Consider the following 16,400-nt stretch of genomic DNA (forward strand, 5'->3'; position numbering starts at 1 on the left):
GCCAATTTGCAAAACGGCTTGTGGCGCAGCACCCGATGTAACTAATCTGGCTGAGACAAAAACGCGGAAGCGCATAGAGTCTATTGGAATATATATATGCCACATAATTCTGACAAGTTACTGAGTTTACAAGTTTCTTTAAAGCAAATCATTAAAAAATATAACTCATTAAGACACTCAAAAGCCAATTTTAATTATTTTATGTTTAAAAAAAAAAAAAAAAAAAAAAAAAAGAATCTGCTAATTGGGAATATTTAATAACATTACTGGCCTACTGATTATCTTGAAACATATTGATTTTAATATGAAAACACATATAGAAAAAACACCAATAGAAATAACAGAGATAATGGATCTCCTTTTCTGACACCTCTACATATTGAAGGAGTGGTCCCAAAAGGTAGTTTAGCAGAACTATTGCAATTATCATCCACATATGAAGCCAGATTGACAATCATCTATGATTTTATTTAAACATGACTAACTTTAGTCGATTTGCAAAGATATGTGAGAATAATTTAGAACCATTGACTAAGTTATAGGCCTCCAATTCATAAATCTTCAACCGGCTTAGGAATCAGTGTAATCAATCCCTGTAACATAGTTGGCAACAATACCTAATTGTCCAAAATTCTAAGATATCTTATTTAAATTCTTTGTAAAATTCACAGGTCCAGAAACGATGGTTTGAAACAGAAAATCTTCCTCTTTGTCACCCTCCAGCACATTAGGTGGCGCTTTGCTCCCTTTTATCGGTTTGCAACTCGCCAGTAAATGCACAGAAGAAGAAGCACACGTCATAAGGCTGCGCCGCACTTTCGTGTCTGAGGTGATTCGACTTAAGAAAGGTTTGTGTTTTGAAGCATTTTAAGTGTTTAAGTTGATAAAAACCGTTGATTTAATTGTATAATTTTTTGCAAGCGCTGTAGAATGAATGGATTATTATTCAACGTGACATTGTAATGCTGTATCTAACATGTATTAGTCTTATTTTTGTGAGTAAAGTGCATCCACACTAAAGTAATAGAAAAGATGCGTCTCGTTTTCTTGGTTAATAACTGTGGAGATGTCTGACTTTCTCTCTTCAAACATTGTAGCTTTTTATTATTTCGCACATCCGGGTCACAAACTGCTCGTTCACTTTAAAATACCGAAAAGCAAAATAGTGCTTTAATTATTGACCATCATTGAGGAAAACAGAAGAAAATCAGCAAATACGAATTACTCTGGCAATTATTATTATAGATAGTTTTATAGGTTACTGAGTTTTGCCCCATTATCTAAACCCATCAACCACAGTTTACAAAGAAAAAAGAAAAGGTAAAACTAAGAAAGTGTCTTTATTCCTGCGCATATTTCATGATTTAAAGTGGAGCACACAAGCCTACTGTGTATATGTGCAATACTTGAGAGTCTGATCACCTTTTTATTAAAGAAAGCAAGAAATTAATTTTCGTAGAATACAAACATCACATTAAAGAGCATTAGAAGTAGACAAGGTTAAACATCCCATAAAATATTAATTAATTACAAATTATACATTAATAATGTTTGTAATTTTTTCATGCACTTATTTCACTTTATGATACAATCAAGTATTAGAACAAATTAAAGTTGTTCAAATAAGTGAATATTTCCAGCCCAAATTCCTCAAAAATAATTAGTTTGATCATCTTAAATGTGTCCCATCCTCAGGACTGGATATGATTGTTTTAGACAAGATTGGAGATAAATCATAATAAATATGCCACACCAATAAAAACAATAACTTGCAGGGGCCTGTTTCAGAAAGGAGGTTAAGTGAAAACTCTTGATGTTAACCCTGAAATGAGGGAAACTCTGGGTTTTCTGTTTCAGAATGGGAGGTATGTCAAACCTAAGAAAGCAGAGTAAGTCAAGCCCGTTTCTGAAAGAGAGGTAACTTATACTCAGAGTCAGTTACCATGGTAACTTACTCTGTGAACCTAACCTGGGGTGCGTTTCCCGAAAGCATCGTTGGCCAACTATGGTCGCAAGTTCCGTCGTTACCAATAGAGTTCAATGGACATTGCGATGAACTTGCGACCATAGTTGGCCAACGATGCTTTCGGGAAACGCACCCCTGGTCGGGAGCAGGTTTTCTTCGGTAAACCCAGAGTTTCTTTCGGTCTCCTCCCCTTTTTTAAAGAGGAAGTGGTGGCATTTTTATTAATAAAATTAATATTTTATTAATAAATTATAATAAATAAAATTATTTATTTTATTGCTATTTTTACTGCTGTTTTTTTTTTTATAAGATGAAGTCTATCCTTTACTGGCAACTGAAAATACAGTAGTAGATTAGAGTTACATAATGTAGCCTAGTTCTGAACAAATTCTACAGAATTAAACTAGCATTTACTGGAAATCACTGAACTGTGTTCATCTGTGCAACAGAAGTTGATGGACCGTCCTCCTGCTGTTCTTCCACACTCTGAGGGAGGGAGAGATAAGAATACCTGTTTATACTTAGATTTAAACTTAGATTATCCACATAAAAATGTGAAAAAATCTGAATGTGTAGCTTGTTTGATGTGTAGACACATAATATTAACATTACCACTGTAGGCCTCTCTGTGGCAGCAGAAACTCTTCATCCCCATCGTCCTGTGAAGATGAGCATTTGGTTGAGTACACTTTATAACACTATTTGTCATAATGGTGTATTGAGTATAGGCTACTTACGACTGCCTGGGGTTCTGTTGGGACAGGAGGCTCCAAAAGACAGATATTACCATCAGAATCTGTTGGGACCAACAAAAAACCCAACCCAAAGTAAAATAAATGGAAATATCAAAAATAGCCTATATAAAAAATAACACATGTAAACCTCTTACATTTTATGAAGGCCCTTAGATCTTTGGGACTGGCTCTGAAGTCCCTCCAGGAATTCCTTCAGCCAAAAATGCTGCTGCACTGCTAGACACTGGATGCTATTTAGTTATTTAATATGTCAAATGTAAAGTCAGGTAACCTACACCCATGATATGCTCAAGCCTTACTTGATTGAATTATGTTTTTATATTTCATTTTCAGCAGCTGCCATGTTCTTTTAATGCCTGCAGGATTGCACCGACATGAAAATTAAAATTAGGTTTAATAACATACTGTTCTTCCAGTTTCACATCTGATATTATAACAGTTGGGTAAGTTACTTGTATTACTAACTACAAATGACATCTTCAACAGTGTAAATAGATTAATGTAATAATGACTATCTTTAGAAAGCATTGGTTTACTACTAATTACTAAATCCCATGTCAACCTCAACCACTTGAACAATACAAGGAGAGACAAGAAACTGCACTTTTAATGCTTTCAAATAAACAATATACAATTGCATGAATTATTCTTGAATTGACCAAAGTGTGTAGAGGGAGGAGGTTACATTAAAAATATACCTTTTAAAAATGTATGTTAAATATACAGAATTGTTCTATAGTCTAATGCAATTACATCAGATTTTACTTTAAATTACAGAAGAATTAAGAGTAATCCCTTTAATTAAATTACAGTATTTGGATTACTTGGTAATTAATTACACCCAACACTGTATAACAGTTATTAAAATGTAAACTTGTGCATCGACTCGAGCAACTATTTTCTCCCTAGCTAACTCTCTGTCCTTCGCTGCCGGAGCTGATATTTAATAATAATAATAATATGTGTTTGTACTCTCCATATGCTTGCAGAAGCTCATCCAGTTTTGCTGGTGAGAAATATGAAGACCTCTTTTTGTCTGGCGCTGTTGCCATGGTGACTCATAATATCTGCGCTCCATTGATAATGGCTTTTTATAGTTGTGGTGCACGCGCTAAACTCAGAGTCAGTCAACTCAGAGTTGATTGAACTAATTTCAGCTGTTCTGAAACCAAAAACTCAGAGTTTCCCATCTCAGGGTAAGTCAACTCAGAGTTCAAGTTTTAACTCAGAGTTGATTGAACCTCCTTTATGAAACAGGCCCCAGATCTTCTTTTATCTCAGGACTGTGAAAACACCAGCAACGCTGGGACATTATCGCACACATAATGTTGCACATTAAAGTGGGTAACAATGAAATGTGAGGTAATATTGAACTGTTTGAACTGAAAAGTTTAACGAAGTTAGTTTAATTTTCTTGTCAAAATTGCGATCTTCCATCAACAATAATGCAGGCATAAATTTGATTACCTTTCTAATCGGAGCCTGATGTGATGACATGCAGACTGTGATAATGGGAGAAATGGAGCCATTCAAAATTCCCCCCAGAAGATTTTCCAATTAATCTTTTTTTAAATGTGGTCAATTCGATATCAATTCTTAAAAACCACGAATCAATCTCTTTTTTTGTGTATTTATTTACGCAAACATTAAACATAATATCTGATTGACGTTAATCTCATTTACTAGTCTTCTAAGAGGGTGGAGGGATAGAGTTGTGGGCAGGGTTATGGTGTGGTTAGATATTCTAGCTCCACCCATTAGGCCCAAAATTACATTCACTCCTTGCTGGAGCTCTAGTGAGGAGGAGCAAGAGGTAAGCTCCACCCACATTTGCTCTGCAGTGAGCAGCTTCTCCATTTTGCATTCGTTTTTCAAAGCGGTATTTCTAAAACACTGTTGGACAATGTTGATCTTTGAAATCAACACACCCCTCTCTTCATTGCTCCACCTCCAATAATCACACTCCAATCCTAAGAGCCCTGCTCTGAGTCGGTCCGGAACCCTTTTCTCTGTTGTATTAGGCTTGTTCGACTTGAACCGGCGCTGCGCAGACCGATCGGTTTATGACATCAAAGTACCGCGAGAGCAATTCAAAAGCATAAGGAGCCGTCTACTTTCTATTCGCTCTCGCGGTACTTTGATGTCATTCACCGGTCGGTCTGTGCAGCGGTTCAAGTCGAGCAAGCCTGTTGTCTCATCTCTATTTCTGCAGTCTTTCTTCAAATCTCCCTCTTGCTTGTTCTCTCTGCTCCACTGTAGAGAAAGAACATGTGTATTATTATATCGGATTCATGCATTAGTGTTAAAGTGACAGCAGCCTAATATTCCTGCTGCAGTTTTTAATCTTAATCAAACTACAAAAGACAAAGCAATCTCTCCTTTTTCTTCAATTAATAACAGTTTTGTAACTTCAGTGAAGATTATTTGCAGTGTTATTTTACATTTGATTACTTTATTCAATTTCTGAACCTGAGAACTACTGTTGAACTACCTGAAAAACCTTAAAACCACTGATTATTATATTTGTATATTTGTTCTATTGTATTTATTTGTGTTATTGCTTAGTTAGCCTAAATTATTTGTTCTTTTTTATTAATGACTGTTAACTTATCTTTAATAATCTTAGGATTCTAATCAAATTTAGGCTATATTATGGTATCAAAATTGGAATTGAGAATTGTTCAATTTCACTGGTATCTATATAATTGTGGGTGTCGTAACCTTATTACATGGGTCAAAAACAACAACAACAAAAACAATAACTACACTGCTCAAAAAAATTAAAGGAACACTTTGAAAACACATCAGATCTCAATGGGGAAAAATATCATGCTGGATATCTATACTAATATGGACTGGGTAATGTGTTATGAACGAAAGGATGCCACATCGTTTGATGGAAATGAAAATGATCAACCTACAGAGGATTGAATTCAAAGACACCCCGGAAATCTAAGTGAAAAAATGATGCAGCAGGCTTGTCAATTTTGCTGAAATTTCATTGCAGCAACTCAAAATGGTACTCAGTAGTTTGTATGGCCCCCACGTGCTTGTATGCATGCCTGACAACGTCGGGGCATGCTCCTAATGAGACGACGGATGGTGTCCTGGGGTATTTCCTCCCAGATCTGGACCAGCGCATCACTGAGCTCCTGGACAGTCTGAGGTGCAACCAGGTGATGTCAGATGGACCGAAACACAATGTCCCAGAGGTGTTCTATTGGATGTAGGTCAGGTGAGCGTGGTGGCCCTTCAATGGTATCATTCCTTCATCCTCCAGGAACTGCCTGCATGCTCTCGCCACATGAGGCCGGGCATTGTTGTGCACCAGGAGGAACCCAGGACCCACTGCACCAGCATAGGGTCTGACAATGGATCCAAGGATTTCATCCCGATACCTAATGGCAGTCAGGGTGCCATTGTCTAGCCTGCAGAGGTCTGTGCGTCCCTCCATGGATATGCCTCCCCAGACCATCACTGACCCACCACCAAACCGGTCATGCTGAACGATGTTACAGGCAGCATAACATTCTCCACGGCTTCTCCAGACCCTTTCCTGTCTGTCACGTGCTCAGGGTGAACCTGCTCTCATTTGTGAAAACCACAGGGCACCAGTGGCGGACCTGCCAATTCTGGTGTTCAATGGGAAATGCCAATCGAGCTCCCTGGTGCTGGGCAGTGAGCACAGGGCCCACTAGAGGACGTCGGGCCCTCAGGCCACCCTCATGAAGTCTGTTTCTGATTGTTTGGTCAGAGACATTCACACCAGTGGCCTGCTGGAGGTCATTTTGTAGGGCTCTGGCAGTGCTCATCATGTTCCTCCTCGCACAAAGGAGCAGATACCGGTCCTGCTGATGGGTTAAGGACCTTCTACGGCCCTGTCCAGCTCTCCTAGAGTAGCTGTCTGTCTTCCTGGAATCTCCTCCATGCTCTTGAGACTGTGCTGGGAGACACAGCAAACCTTCTGACAATGGCACGTATTGATGAGCCATCCTGAAGGAGCTGGACTGCCTGCGCAACCTCTGTAGGGTCCAGGTATCGCCTCATGCTACCAGTAGTGACACTGACCGTAGCCAAATGCAAAACTGGTGAAAAACAGTCCAAAAAGATGAGTAGGGAAAAAATGTCAGTGGCCTCCACCTGTAAAACCATTCCTGTTTTGGGGGTTGTCTCACTGTTGCCCATCTAGTGCACCTGCTGTTAATTTCATTAACACTAAAGCAGCTGAAACTGATTACCAACCCACTCTGTTACTTAACTGACCAGATCAATATCCCAGGAGTTTAACTGACTTGATGCTATTCTCTGATTAAAAAGTGTTCCCTTTATTTTTTTGAGCAGTGTATTTTATTCATTTATTGCTTTTTTTGTGGTGGGGCCAGAAAAAAATTCATAATTGAATTCATTGAGTCAAATCGAGAATTGAATCAAATTGTAATCTTGTGAATCTAATTGAATTGGGACACCTGTATCGATACACAGCCCTAAATTTGTATAATTTGTGTTCTAGTGTTATTTTTTATTTTTTGGCTAAACAGGTAATTTAAGTCTATTAAAGGCAGGGTAGGCAATTTCAGAGATGCTAGCAATTAGGGCTGGGCGATATGACCAAAATCTCATATCACGAAATAAGTCATCTCATATCCCGATAACGATATATATCACGATATAGTACATTTTCTTTAAATTCAATCAATTAATAGTTTATATAAATTTATCACATGGAAAATACTTTTAGTATATATAAACTAAAAGAATAGTTGATATATATATATATATATATATATATATATATATATATATATATATATTGAGTAGCCTATATATTAAGTATATGGGCCATTCTACAGAATTGGTGCAAAGTCAGAGTTGGAAACATCTTGAAATTTTTTTGTTTTTTCCCACAAATTTTGCATGTATGCAAATTGTATAATATCCAAGGTATGCTTTTCTAGTAATTGTGCAGTTAATTCTCATATTGTATTTTCAGAAAATGCTGGAATATTTTCCTTCTCCCCAAATTTGTCACTACCGAAACACAATATTAAATAATTTATTAAGAAGGCTTATAATGACCTATTAAGATTTTGTTTACATCTACCTTATAAATATATATTTTTTCTATTTTTAAAAAATATTTTTACTGGTTAAATCAATAAAGATTATAATTTTAATAATATTTTAAGTGTGATTTATGAGATTTGTTGTATTTTGAACCCAATCTTTCTTTGTAGAAGGCATAAAGTTTATCGTACTGATTTCAAAGTTAAGGATTCATTAGTATTAATATGCATTGAACCAAACACTATCATAACATCTTAGTTGATAATTCAATATACTTTATTTTTGACAAAACATCCCATGTTACGGTAGTGACTGCACATTTTTGGTAGTGACAGTAATGTTTTGGTAGTGACCACAATAATTAGTTTGCCATGGCTGAATCAGACTGTCCACATTTTATGTTAATATAAATAAATAACTATGATGCACATATGCAGTCAGTACATATAGCAGACACACATCTGACAGTAAATATCTTATAAGAACACCTCGAGCTATTCTATACTTTGGTCTTGAGGTGCAAGTGAGAAGAGGTATGCTCATAGATTTTTCTTCCTAAAAAAACAACAACTTACAATGTAGACTCAGAACCACTTTGTTTTATTTTCACATTTTCAACATTTTGTTTATGAGTCATTCAGATAAATCTCCAGAACCACTGAACTCTGTGTGTGTGTGTGTGTGTGTGTGTGTGTGTGTGTGTGTGTGTGTTTACATAATACATTAATTTCAGAATAATTTTCCTCATTCAGATAAATCTCCAGAACCACTGAACTGTGTGTGTGTGTGTGTGTGTGTGTGTGTGTGTGTGTGTGTGTGTGTGTACTGGTGTCTGATCACCCTCACTGGAAGTGCTAGGTGGTGTGGAAGCCCTGCAAAATGTCTCCATCTCTTTTTGTCTTTTCACCATCATCCTGTGTCTTTTCTGTCTTTTCCTCCATGCTTTTCTGACATGTCTTTGCTCCCTGTCAGATAATTCACTGATACTCTTCAACTTTCCTTCTTCCCTTCGTTTCTTATTTCTTTCATTTTCTTTCCTTAAGTATTCCTCGTACTTCACTGGGTCTTCCCTCAACCTTTGTTTGTATTCTCTCTGTCTCTCTGTTGTAGTTTTTCTATTTTTTTTAGGCATGTTGGTGTTTTATGTCATTCTCCTTGCCAAGTTAATCATAGAAATTAACATTACTGACAACAACCTTACACCTAAGCTAGTATCATGGACTGCAACCTTAAGTAATTGTAACCTCATCACATTACAGAATTTTAACAGAATATTGCATACTAAAACACTACTAAAACATACTACAGTAGTAATTATTTGCATAACTGTACTAAAATGTAGTTTATTCCTCCAAATAAAGGATTATGTGTTCCCTTTTGTCACTACCAAAACAATGTCACAACCGAAACTTCAAGAAAATGTTTCGGTTGTGACTGTTTTGGTAGTGACAATTTTAGATAACTTTTGAGCCTAGCTCGAAGATGCTAATCAGCACATGGTTAGCCATCACTGGTCAGAACAGTTGAACACATATAACAACTAAATTTTATGGAATAACATCCCAAAAAAAATACTCAATAGCAGAAAAAATGAGTTTGGTAGTGACATTCCTTAAAGTTACACACAGATTTTTAGACTTTAGAACACATTTACCTCAAAATGATGGGATCAATCTACTCACCATATAGCACATGAGAGAGAGGGACACAGGAATATTTCCTGATCAAAAATGTAGGAGTGTGGTTAAAATCAGTCTCAGCCAATGGACTACAACATTCACTGTTTTGGTAGTGACATGAAAATGCGGGACATGTTTTTTTAGATAAAGTTTCATGATTTAAAAATAAAATATAAAATAAATATTTTTTTTAACTTCATTTTTTTAAAAAAAACAAAAATATTTTTTTTAAAACAAGAATGGAAAAATTTGCAAAAAATTATTCAATATCATTTTCACAAGTTGAAATTTAGGGGTTAGGGTTTGGGACAGCCACCTCCTAATTGAAAGTAGCCCATAAATTATGATTTTATATATATAAAGCTTACTGATATCTTAAATATTATTGTGGGTTTCAATAGATAATTGAAGGATCTTAGTAAACATCTAAGATTTTAATAATTAAATGCTTTTCAAATGTGTTTTTTGGATGAGGGACAGCAGTTTGCACCAATTCTGTAGAATGGCCCATATACTCAAAAATGTACTCATTCATATGTGATTATTTTTCTGCCTTTATTTAGAACTTCTGGGCAAATGTTTGATTAAGAATGTAGAAATAGGGCTGGGCGATATATCGAATGACATTGTTATGCGCGTCTCGTCAGTAAAACTGGTTCCTTGATTAGTAGTAAATCGCCATCACCTGCCTTCAAATGGAGCAGCATTTACTACACAGAGCCGTAGTTAACTGACAAGCTGAGCCATATCGCATTAATTATCGTGGATGTATCGCCTGCGATAATTAATGCGATATGGCTCAGCTTGTCTGAAGATGTACATGTTTTAAAATTTACACAATCAAAATGTATTGATTGCTATTAGGATGTGAAGAGAGTTTCAACCAGAACAACAAATAAGTGTTTATTGAAAAAATTGCTTACCCTTTAACTCTCACTCTGACACTCCCTTACCAGTGCATTGAACTAGAGCTGATTGAGACGCACCTAGAGATTTAGTTCGGATTAATTTTTCTTTGTTAATTATCCTCATTATTCTATTATCTTTAACAGGACAGAGTGTCCAAACACACAGAAAGACTCCCGGTGAAGCATCTCCCAGAGATCCATGTGACACAAGATGGCGTTGATTAAAGAGGAGAGTGAAGAAATGAAGATTGAAGAAGTATTCAGTTTGAAACAAGAAGATACTGAGGAACAAATAGGTTGGTTTCATACTCAAAACTGAACTCAGTAATTTAAAATCTCGATGTCTACAGAAATGAATGATATTTTTCAAAGAATGTCCTATTTAAAGCAGTTTTATTTGACGTGTAGTGGGTCGCTCTTGGGCAGTAGGGGTGGGAATCTCTTGGCACTTCAGGATTCGATTACGACTCAGAAGGGTGCGATGATAAAATGATTATTGATACATCTTTTTTTCTATTCAGGATTTGTTTTCTGACTGTGACGTTAGGGTGAATCTTTCTTTAATAACCTCACGATCCGATTTGATTCAGTGAGTCATGATCTGATTCCAAAACGATTCTTGATCTACATATTTTTTATTATTAATTAGGTTACCGACTTTAAATCTTACATTTATTTGTAAAACATTTTTTTAAATAACAATTATTTGTACATGATAATTTTAGTGACAATTTAATTACTTGTCTAATTATAAATGGGCCTACTTTTTAAGATAATTTAATTAACAGGGATGTGATTTTTCCGGATTAATCCGGAATTCCGGATTTTCCGACCTGAAAATGTGACCTACGTGAATCATGCAGATCTGTAAAAAAAAAAAAAAAAAAAAAACGGGGGGGGGGGGGGGTTCTCACAGCCGTCACCATGGTAACCTGGGACGGAACCACAATCGCCGTCCCCGCGCAACAGGGCCACACCGGGCGGCACGTCACCATGCTTACAGATGGCAAAGAGATGCATTTTTACAGGGATGCAAACAGCGCGCTTTTCGGCGCCTCCCGCTTTTTTCACGTCAGTTTTGGTGACAAATTCATCTGAAGCCTATTTCATAGCTTAATGTGAGGGACAGAAGTCTATTTACATCATTAAAGTTTACGAAAACTCGTTTTCCCTCCTCTGCGGCTGTCAATCATTCTCCATTCGGTATTCAAACAGCGCGCGCGCCTCGTCCGGTTACAGCAGCATACAAACACGGTAAAACTCTCTCCAATATGATATTCACATTATAATGCTTGATCTGTATAGAAAAGGCTGTGGATTTGCATAAAATGACTTTATTTTGTTGAAGTTTGTTGCTGTTTTTAAACGACTCGCTACCGTGTGCCTGTTAGATCACACATCACAAGGACTAAAGCGGCATCAAACTCACAATAACTGTAATTTAAAACTGTGAAGAAACAAATGATCAATAAACTGCTGGACAGATAGACACTAGGATTTGTGCGCTCGACATGATTTCTTCGCTTTGTGCCGTGAACTTTTAAATGCGCACTTGTGCAGCGCAGCGCTGAACACTGTGATTCCATGTTGCTTTGAGCACATCATTCTGCGCCCGCGATGCGCATACGCGCTTTGTGCGCTCTGTTTTGAAGCGTTTCATATTTTCATAGTTTTGCTCACTGAAATATTATTAAAAGCCTATATTTTTGTATACCTAGCCTGCACAATACATTTAAAATAAGCATAATTTAATTGTATGTTATTTCTGTGTAGTGTAGTGCAGGCTATATAAATATACACACTTCTGAATTCTTGACATTCATATATAAATATAAAATTGTGAAATGTATGATTGCCTGATTGAATTTTATTAGAGTACTAATAGTAATTTATTTTTATTAACATGTTTAGATTAGATCAAATTACTGTGCAGATTTTTTCAAGAATTACTTTTTGCTGCAGATTTATACAACTTACAATTATGTAAGTATCTGGATATTTGCCGCGGGGCGAGGGCTTCGATAACCTCTCTCTTGGGGGGGGGGGGGGTATATCTCTCAGTATATTTTCCTGCTTTTTTGTCCTTAGCCAATCACATGCCTGAATTAAGTTTTAATCAAATTGTGTAAGAATTTTCAGCTAACAGTATAGCTTCAAAACATGCAAGCAAAAATGACATACAAGCAAGTAAATAATAAAGAGGAACAAAGAAACATTACAAGCAATAAACGAAGAGTTCTTTCGATATCTAAGGCAACCGTCTACAATGCAAGTAAATCGCTCGCATATGCGACTAAATCTTCACTCTGGGCGACTAAACAATGTCTATCATTACCCATTGTCTAATAAATTGTTAGATTTTACTCGCCAGTGTGTGTGTTAGGTGCCAAGTATAAGTTCAGCATAGACATATTTTCACTCACAGAACTCTGACTGAGCGCTTCAGGGTTTCACTCTCCGTCATGCGATCTGTACTATTTCAATTCAGCTCAATGGATGCGCAGGGTATTTGATGTACCATAAAGTCTAGTGTGAAGGCGCACGACTCGCTGTCGCTTTGTTGAGAGCGCTGTTTCTCTCACACACATGCAAAGAGAGAGAGCAAGATGCATACCACACAGAATCAGCACGCTACATGTTAATGATATTCTTTGTTGGATTTTCCTGTCAAAATAAGTTAATTTGAGATCATTCTGCTTTTAAGTACAAGCAGAAAATATGCAGGTTTCTCCAGGAGTGGGGGGAACTAATGCACAAAACGACAATCTCATTGGCTGGAGCTCATCCCAGTTTTGATTTCAACTAATCAGTTTGAGCGAATGCTGACAACGTGATTAATATTCAAAAACCCAGCAGCTTATCAATCCTTAGTGTGCTGTATATTGTTATTGGTAGTATGGTAGTATTGGTAAGTATCTTTTAATAATGATTACTATTAGATTCATAATAGAATGACCAACAATATCTTAAGCACCAGTTTAGTTTAAGTTCAGTTTAAATGACAAATATGCATTCATACATGCTTATCAAGTTTTTGTTCTAATTACTAAAGTTCTATCTAGAGGTCAACCAATATGGGTTTTTCTCTAGCCGGTGCCGATATTTAGAAATCAAGGCAGTCGATGGCCAATTTATGATGCTGATTTGTTTGGCCGATTTTCCTTTTTTCCCCTCCATCTCATAAAATCTAACAGTTAATAAGAAATGATACAGAAAATTGCTTAAATTAAACATTTATTGAACAACACAAGCCTCTCCAATCAGTGCACTTGTATAAAACATTTTTTTTTTTTTAAATGTATAGACTGTTTCAACAGCGCTATGTTTACAGCGCAACGTATCTGTTCGTTTTCTTTCATTTTAATTGTGCAACATTATCTGAATGAGGTCATTGTCAGCGATACCAGTTTAAATCAGTAGTGAAATCTAAATGAAGAGCTAAAGTTATACTGCCAGAGGAATAATCGGAATACACTATGAATTTTTTTTTAATGTTCCATGTTTTTTTCAGAATGTTTATTATAATCTTCCATTTCTGTCTACAATTGGGTAGAGTGGGGGAAAACGTAGGCGTAAGCAGGGCTCGACATTAAAGGTTGTATCAGCGATTTCAGGCCCAAAAAAGGCCCAACACTATTTATTTTGGTTTTGAGTGGTGGTGAAACCAATTGTTTTTGTGTGCAGATCTCAGAGCCTAGGCTGCCTACAGAGATGCGTTTTTTTGATGACCTGCTTATGGGGCGGGCAGCTAGCGGATCGTTAGGAAAGATTAGATGAATGTGATCATTTATGTTTGGGCCTGAAATCGCTGATACAACCTTTAATGCTTGTCCGGGCCAAGTAAAAGTGAATTTTACTTGCCGACAGGACAATTAGCCTGATTAAAACGTCAATAACAAAAAATAACTTGGGAATCACCAAAACGCGAGAATTATTCTGCATTCATTTAGTATAAGTTTAGATTAGTGAATAATAATATAATGTACTGACAGTAACGTTGTGCTGTTGAGGCTAAATAGGAAAGGATATAATTAACATTTAAATTGTGGGGTGAAAATCTATTTCATTGAGACATCAGTACCTGTATTAATATCAGTAATATTGGCGTTCATTCATAAAATAAATTAATTAAAGGTGACATATTATGCCCCTTTTCACAAGATGTAATATAAATCGTTGGTGTCCCTAGAATGTGTCTGTCATATTTCAGCTCAAAATACCACCCAGATCATTTATTATAGTTTGTCAAATTTGCCACTTTTTGGGTGTGAGCAAAAACGTGCCGTTTTTGTGTGTCCCTTTAAATGCAAATGAGCTGCTTTTCCCGTCGATCCTTTACACAAGCTTCGGGTACTCCAGCAATAACAAATTAGTATCAGTGATACTGGCCTTCATTCATAAAAAGATGCCATAAATGTAAAAGTCTTTGTTTTCTCTACATTAATTTGGAGATTAAATGTGAAATTATTACATTATAAAATATATAAACTTAATATAAACCTATAAAAACGTAAGTGTTTTTAATTGCGATTAATCAGAAAAAAATTGTATTAATCGAGTAAATTTTTTTTATCGATTGACAGCACTAATATAAACGCAACACTTTTGTTTTTGCCCCCATTTTTCATGAGCTGAACTCAAAGATCTAAGACTTTTTCTACACAAAAGGCCTATTTCTCTCAAATATTGTTCACAAATCTGTCTGAAACTGTATTAAGGCGGGCGTACACGGTGCGATTTTTGCTGTTTTACGAGCTCGCAGATGATCGCATGGAAATCGGTGATAATCTGTGACCTCTTGACCTCCCGATAATTTTTAAACATGTTTTAAAAAATTCGGGGAGTCAGCCCGATTTTCACCAGCGTATATGCTGTCCCCTATTGCCAAATCATACACAACCGCTATACCTCAGTGGCAGCAACCACACAGCGTGTGCATACACTGTCACGCACGCACACACACACACTCAAACTCACTCACTCTTCTCTCTCTCTCTCACTCAAGTTTTTTTTGTTGAAAGGATTGGCTGTTCTACTGTTCTCTGCTTTTCAACTCAAATCATTTGCACACATATTTCTGTCATTTTTCTATCTGAAGATATAGTTGCCTGCAACATTGAAAGCTCCGGTACTGTTTAGCGCGAAAGCTCACGTGATTGCCGCCGGCTCGGGATAAAATCCGTGCAGGACAGTCGTGCCGTGTACCAGCTGCCCGTGAATTGAATGTTCATTTCTCTACCATAAGCCGTCTCCAAAGGTGTTTCAGAGAATTTGGCAGTACATCCAACCGGCCTCACAACCGCAGACCACGTGTAACCACACCAGCCCAGGACCTCCACATCCAGCATCTTCACCTCCAAGATCATCTGAGGCCAGCTACCCAGACAGCTGTTGCAACAATCGGTTTGCATAACCAAAGAATTTCTGCACAAACTGTCAGAAACAGTCTCAGACAGATTTATAAACAATATTTGAGAGAAATAGGCCTTTTGTGTACATAGAAATAGTCTTAGATCTTTGAGTTCAGCTCATGAAAAATGGGGGAAAAAACAAGTGTTGCGTTTATAATTTTGTTCTGTGTGTGTGTGTGTGTGTGTGTATATATATATATATATATATACATATACATATACATATACATATATATATATATATATATATATATATATATATATATATACATACATATACATATATATATATATATATATATATTAGGGCTGTGAAAAGATTAATCGCGATTAATCGCATCCAAAATAAAAGTTTGTGTTTACATAATAAATGTGTGTGTACTGTGTATAATTATTTTGTATATAAATACACACACATGCATGTATTTAAGAAATATTTGCATGTATATACTGTATATATTTATATGTAATTTATATTATTTATATATAAATAACACATTGTTCTTAAATATATACATTAGGGGTGTAACGGTTCACAAAATTCACGCTTAAGTTCGATACGACACAGTGGCATCACGGTTCGGTACGTTTTCGATACAGCAAAAAGAAAGAAATGC

At 36.3% G+C, this 16,400-nt stretch overlaps 1 protein-coding gene across 2 annotated transcripts in view; it reads left to right on the forward strand.

Moving 5' to 3' along the window:
- The first annotated feature begins 712 nt into the window (after positions 1 to 712).
- Positions 713 to 16,400, forward strand: part of LOC307157107 (uncharacterized protein) — a 37,020-nt gene continuing 21,332 nt past the window's right edge. For both annotated transcript variants that reach the window (XR_013820868.1, XM_079868871.1), the window contains exons 1-2: positions 713 to 848; positions 10,517 to 10,668. Coding sequence is in view for 1 of the 2 variants with exons in the window: in XM_079868871.1 (XP_079724997.1) it covers positions 10,584 to 10,668 (85 nt within the window). In the remaining variant the exon portion in view is untranslated. The remainder of the gene's footprint in view (positions 849 to 10,516; positions 10,669 to 16,400) is intronic.

Source organism: Squalius cephalus (assembly GCF_949319135.1).
Source record: "Squalius cephalus genome assembly, chromosome: 4".
Lineage (NCBI taxonomy): Eukaryota > Metazoa > Chordata > Actinopteri > Cypriniformes > Leuciscidae > Squalius > Squalius cephalus.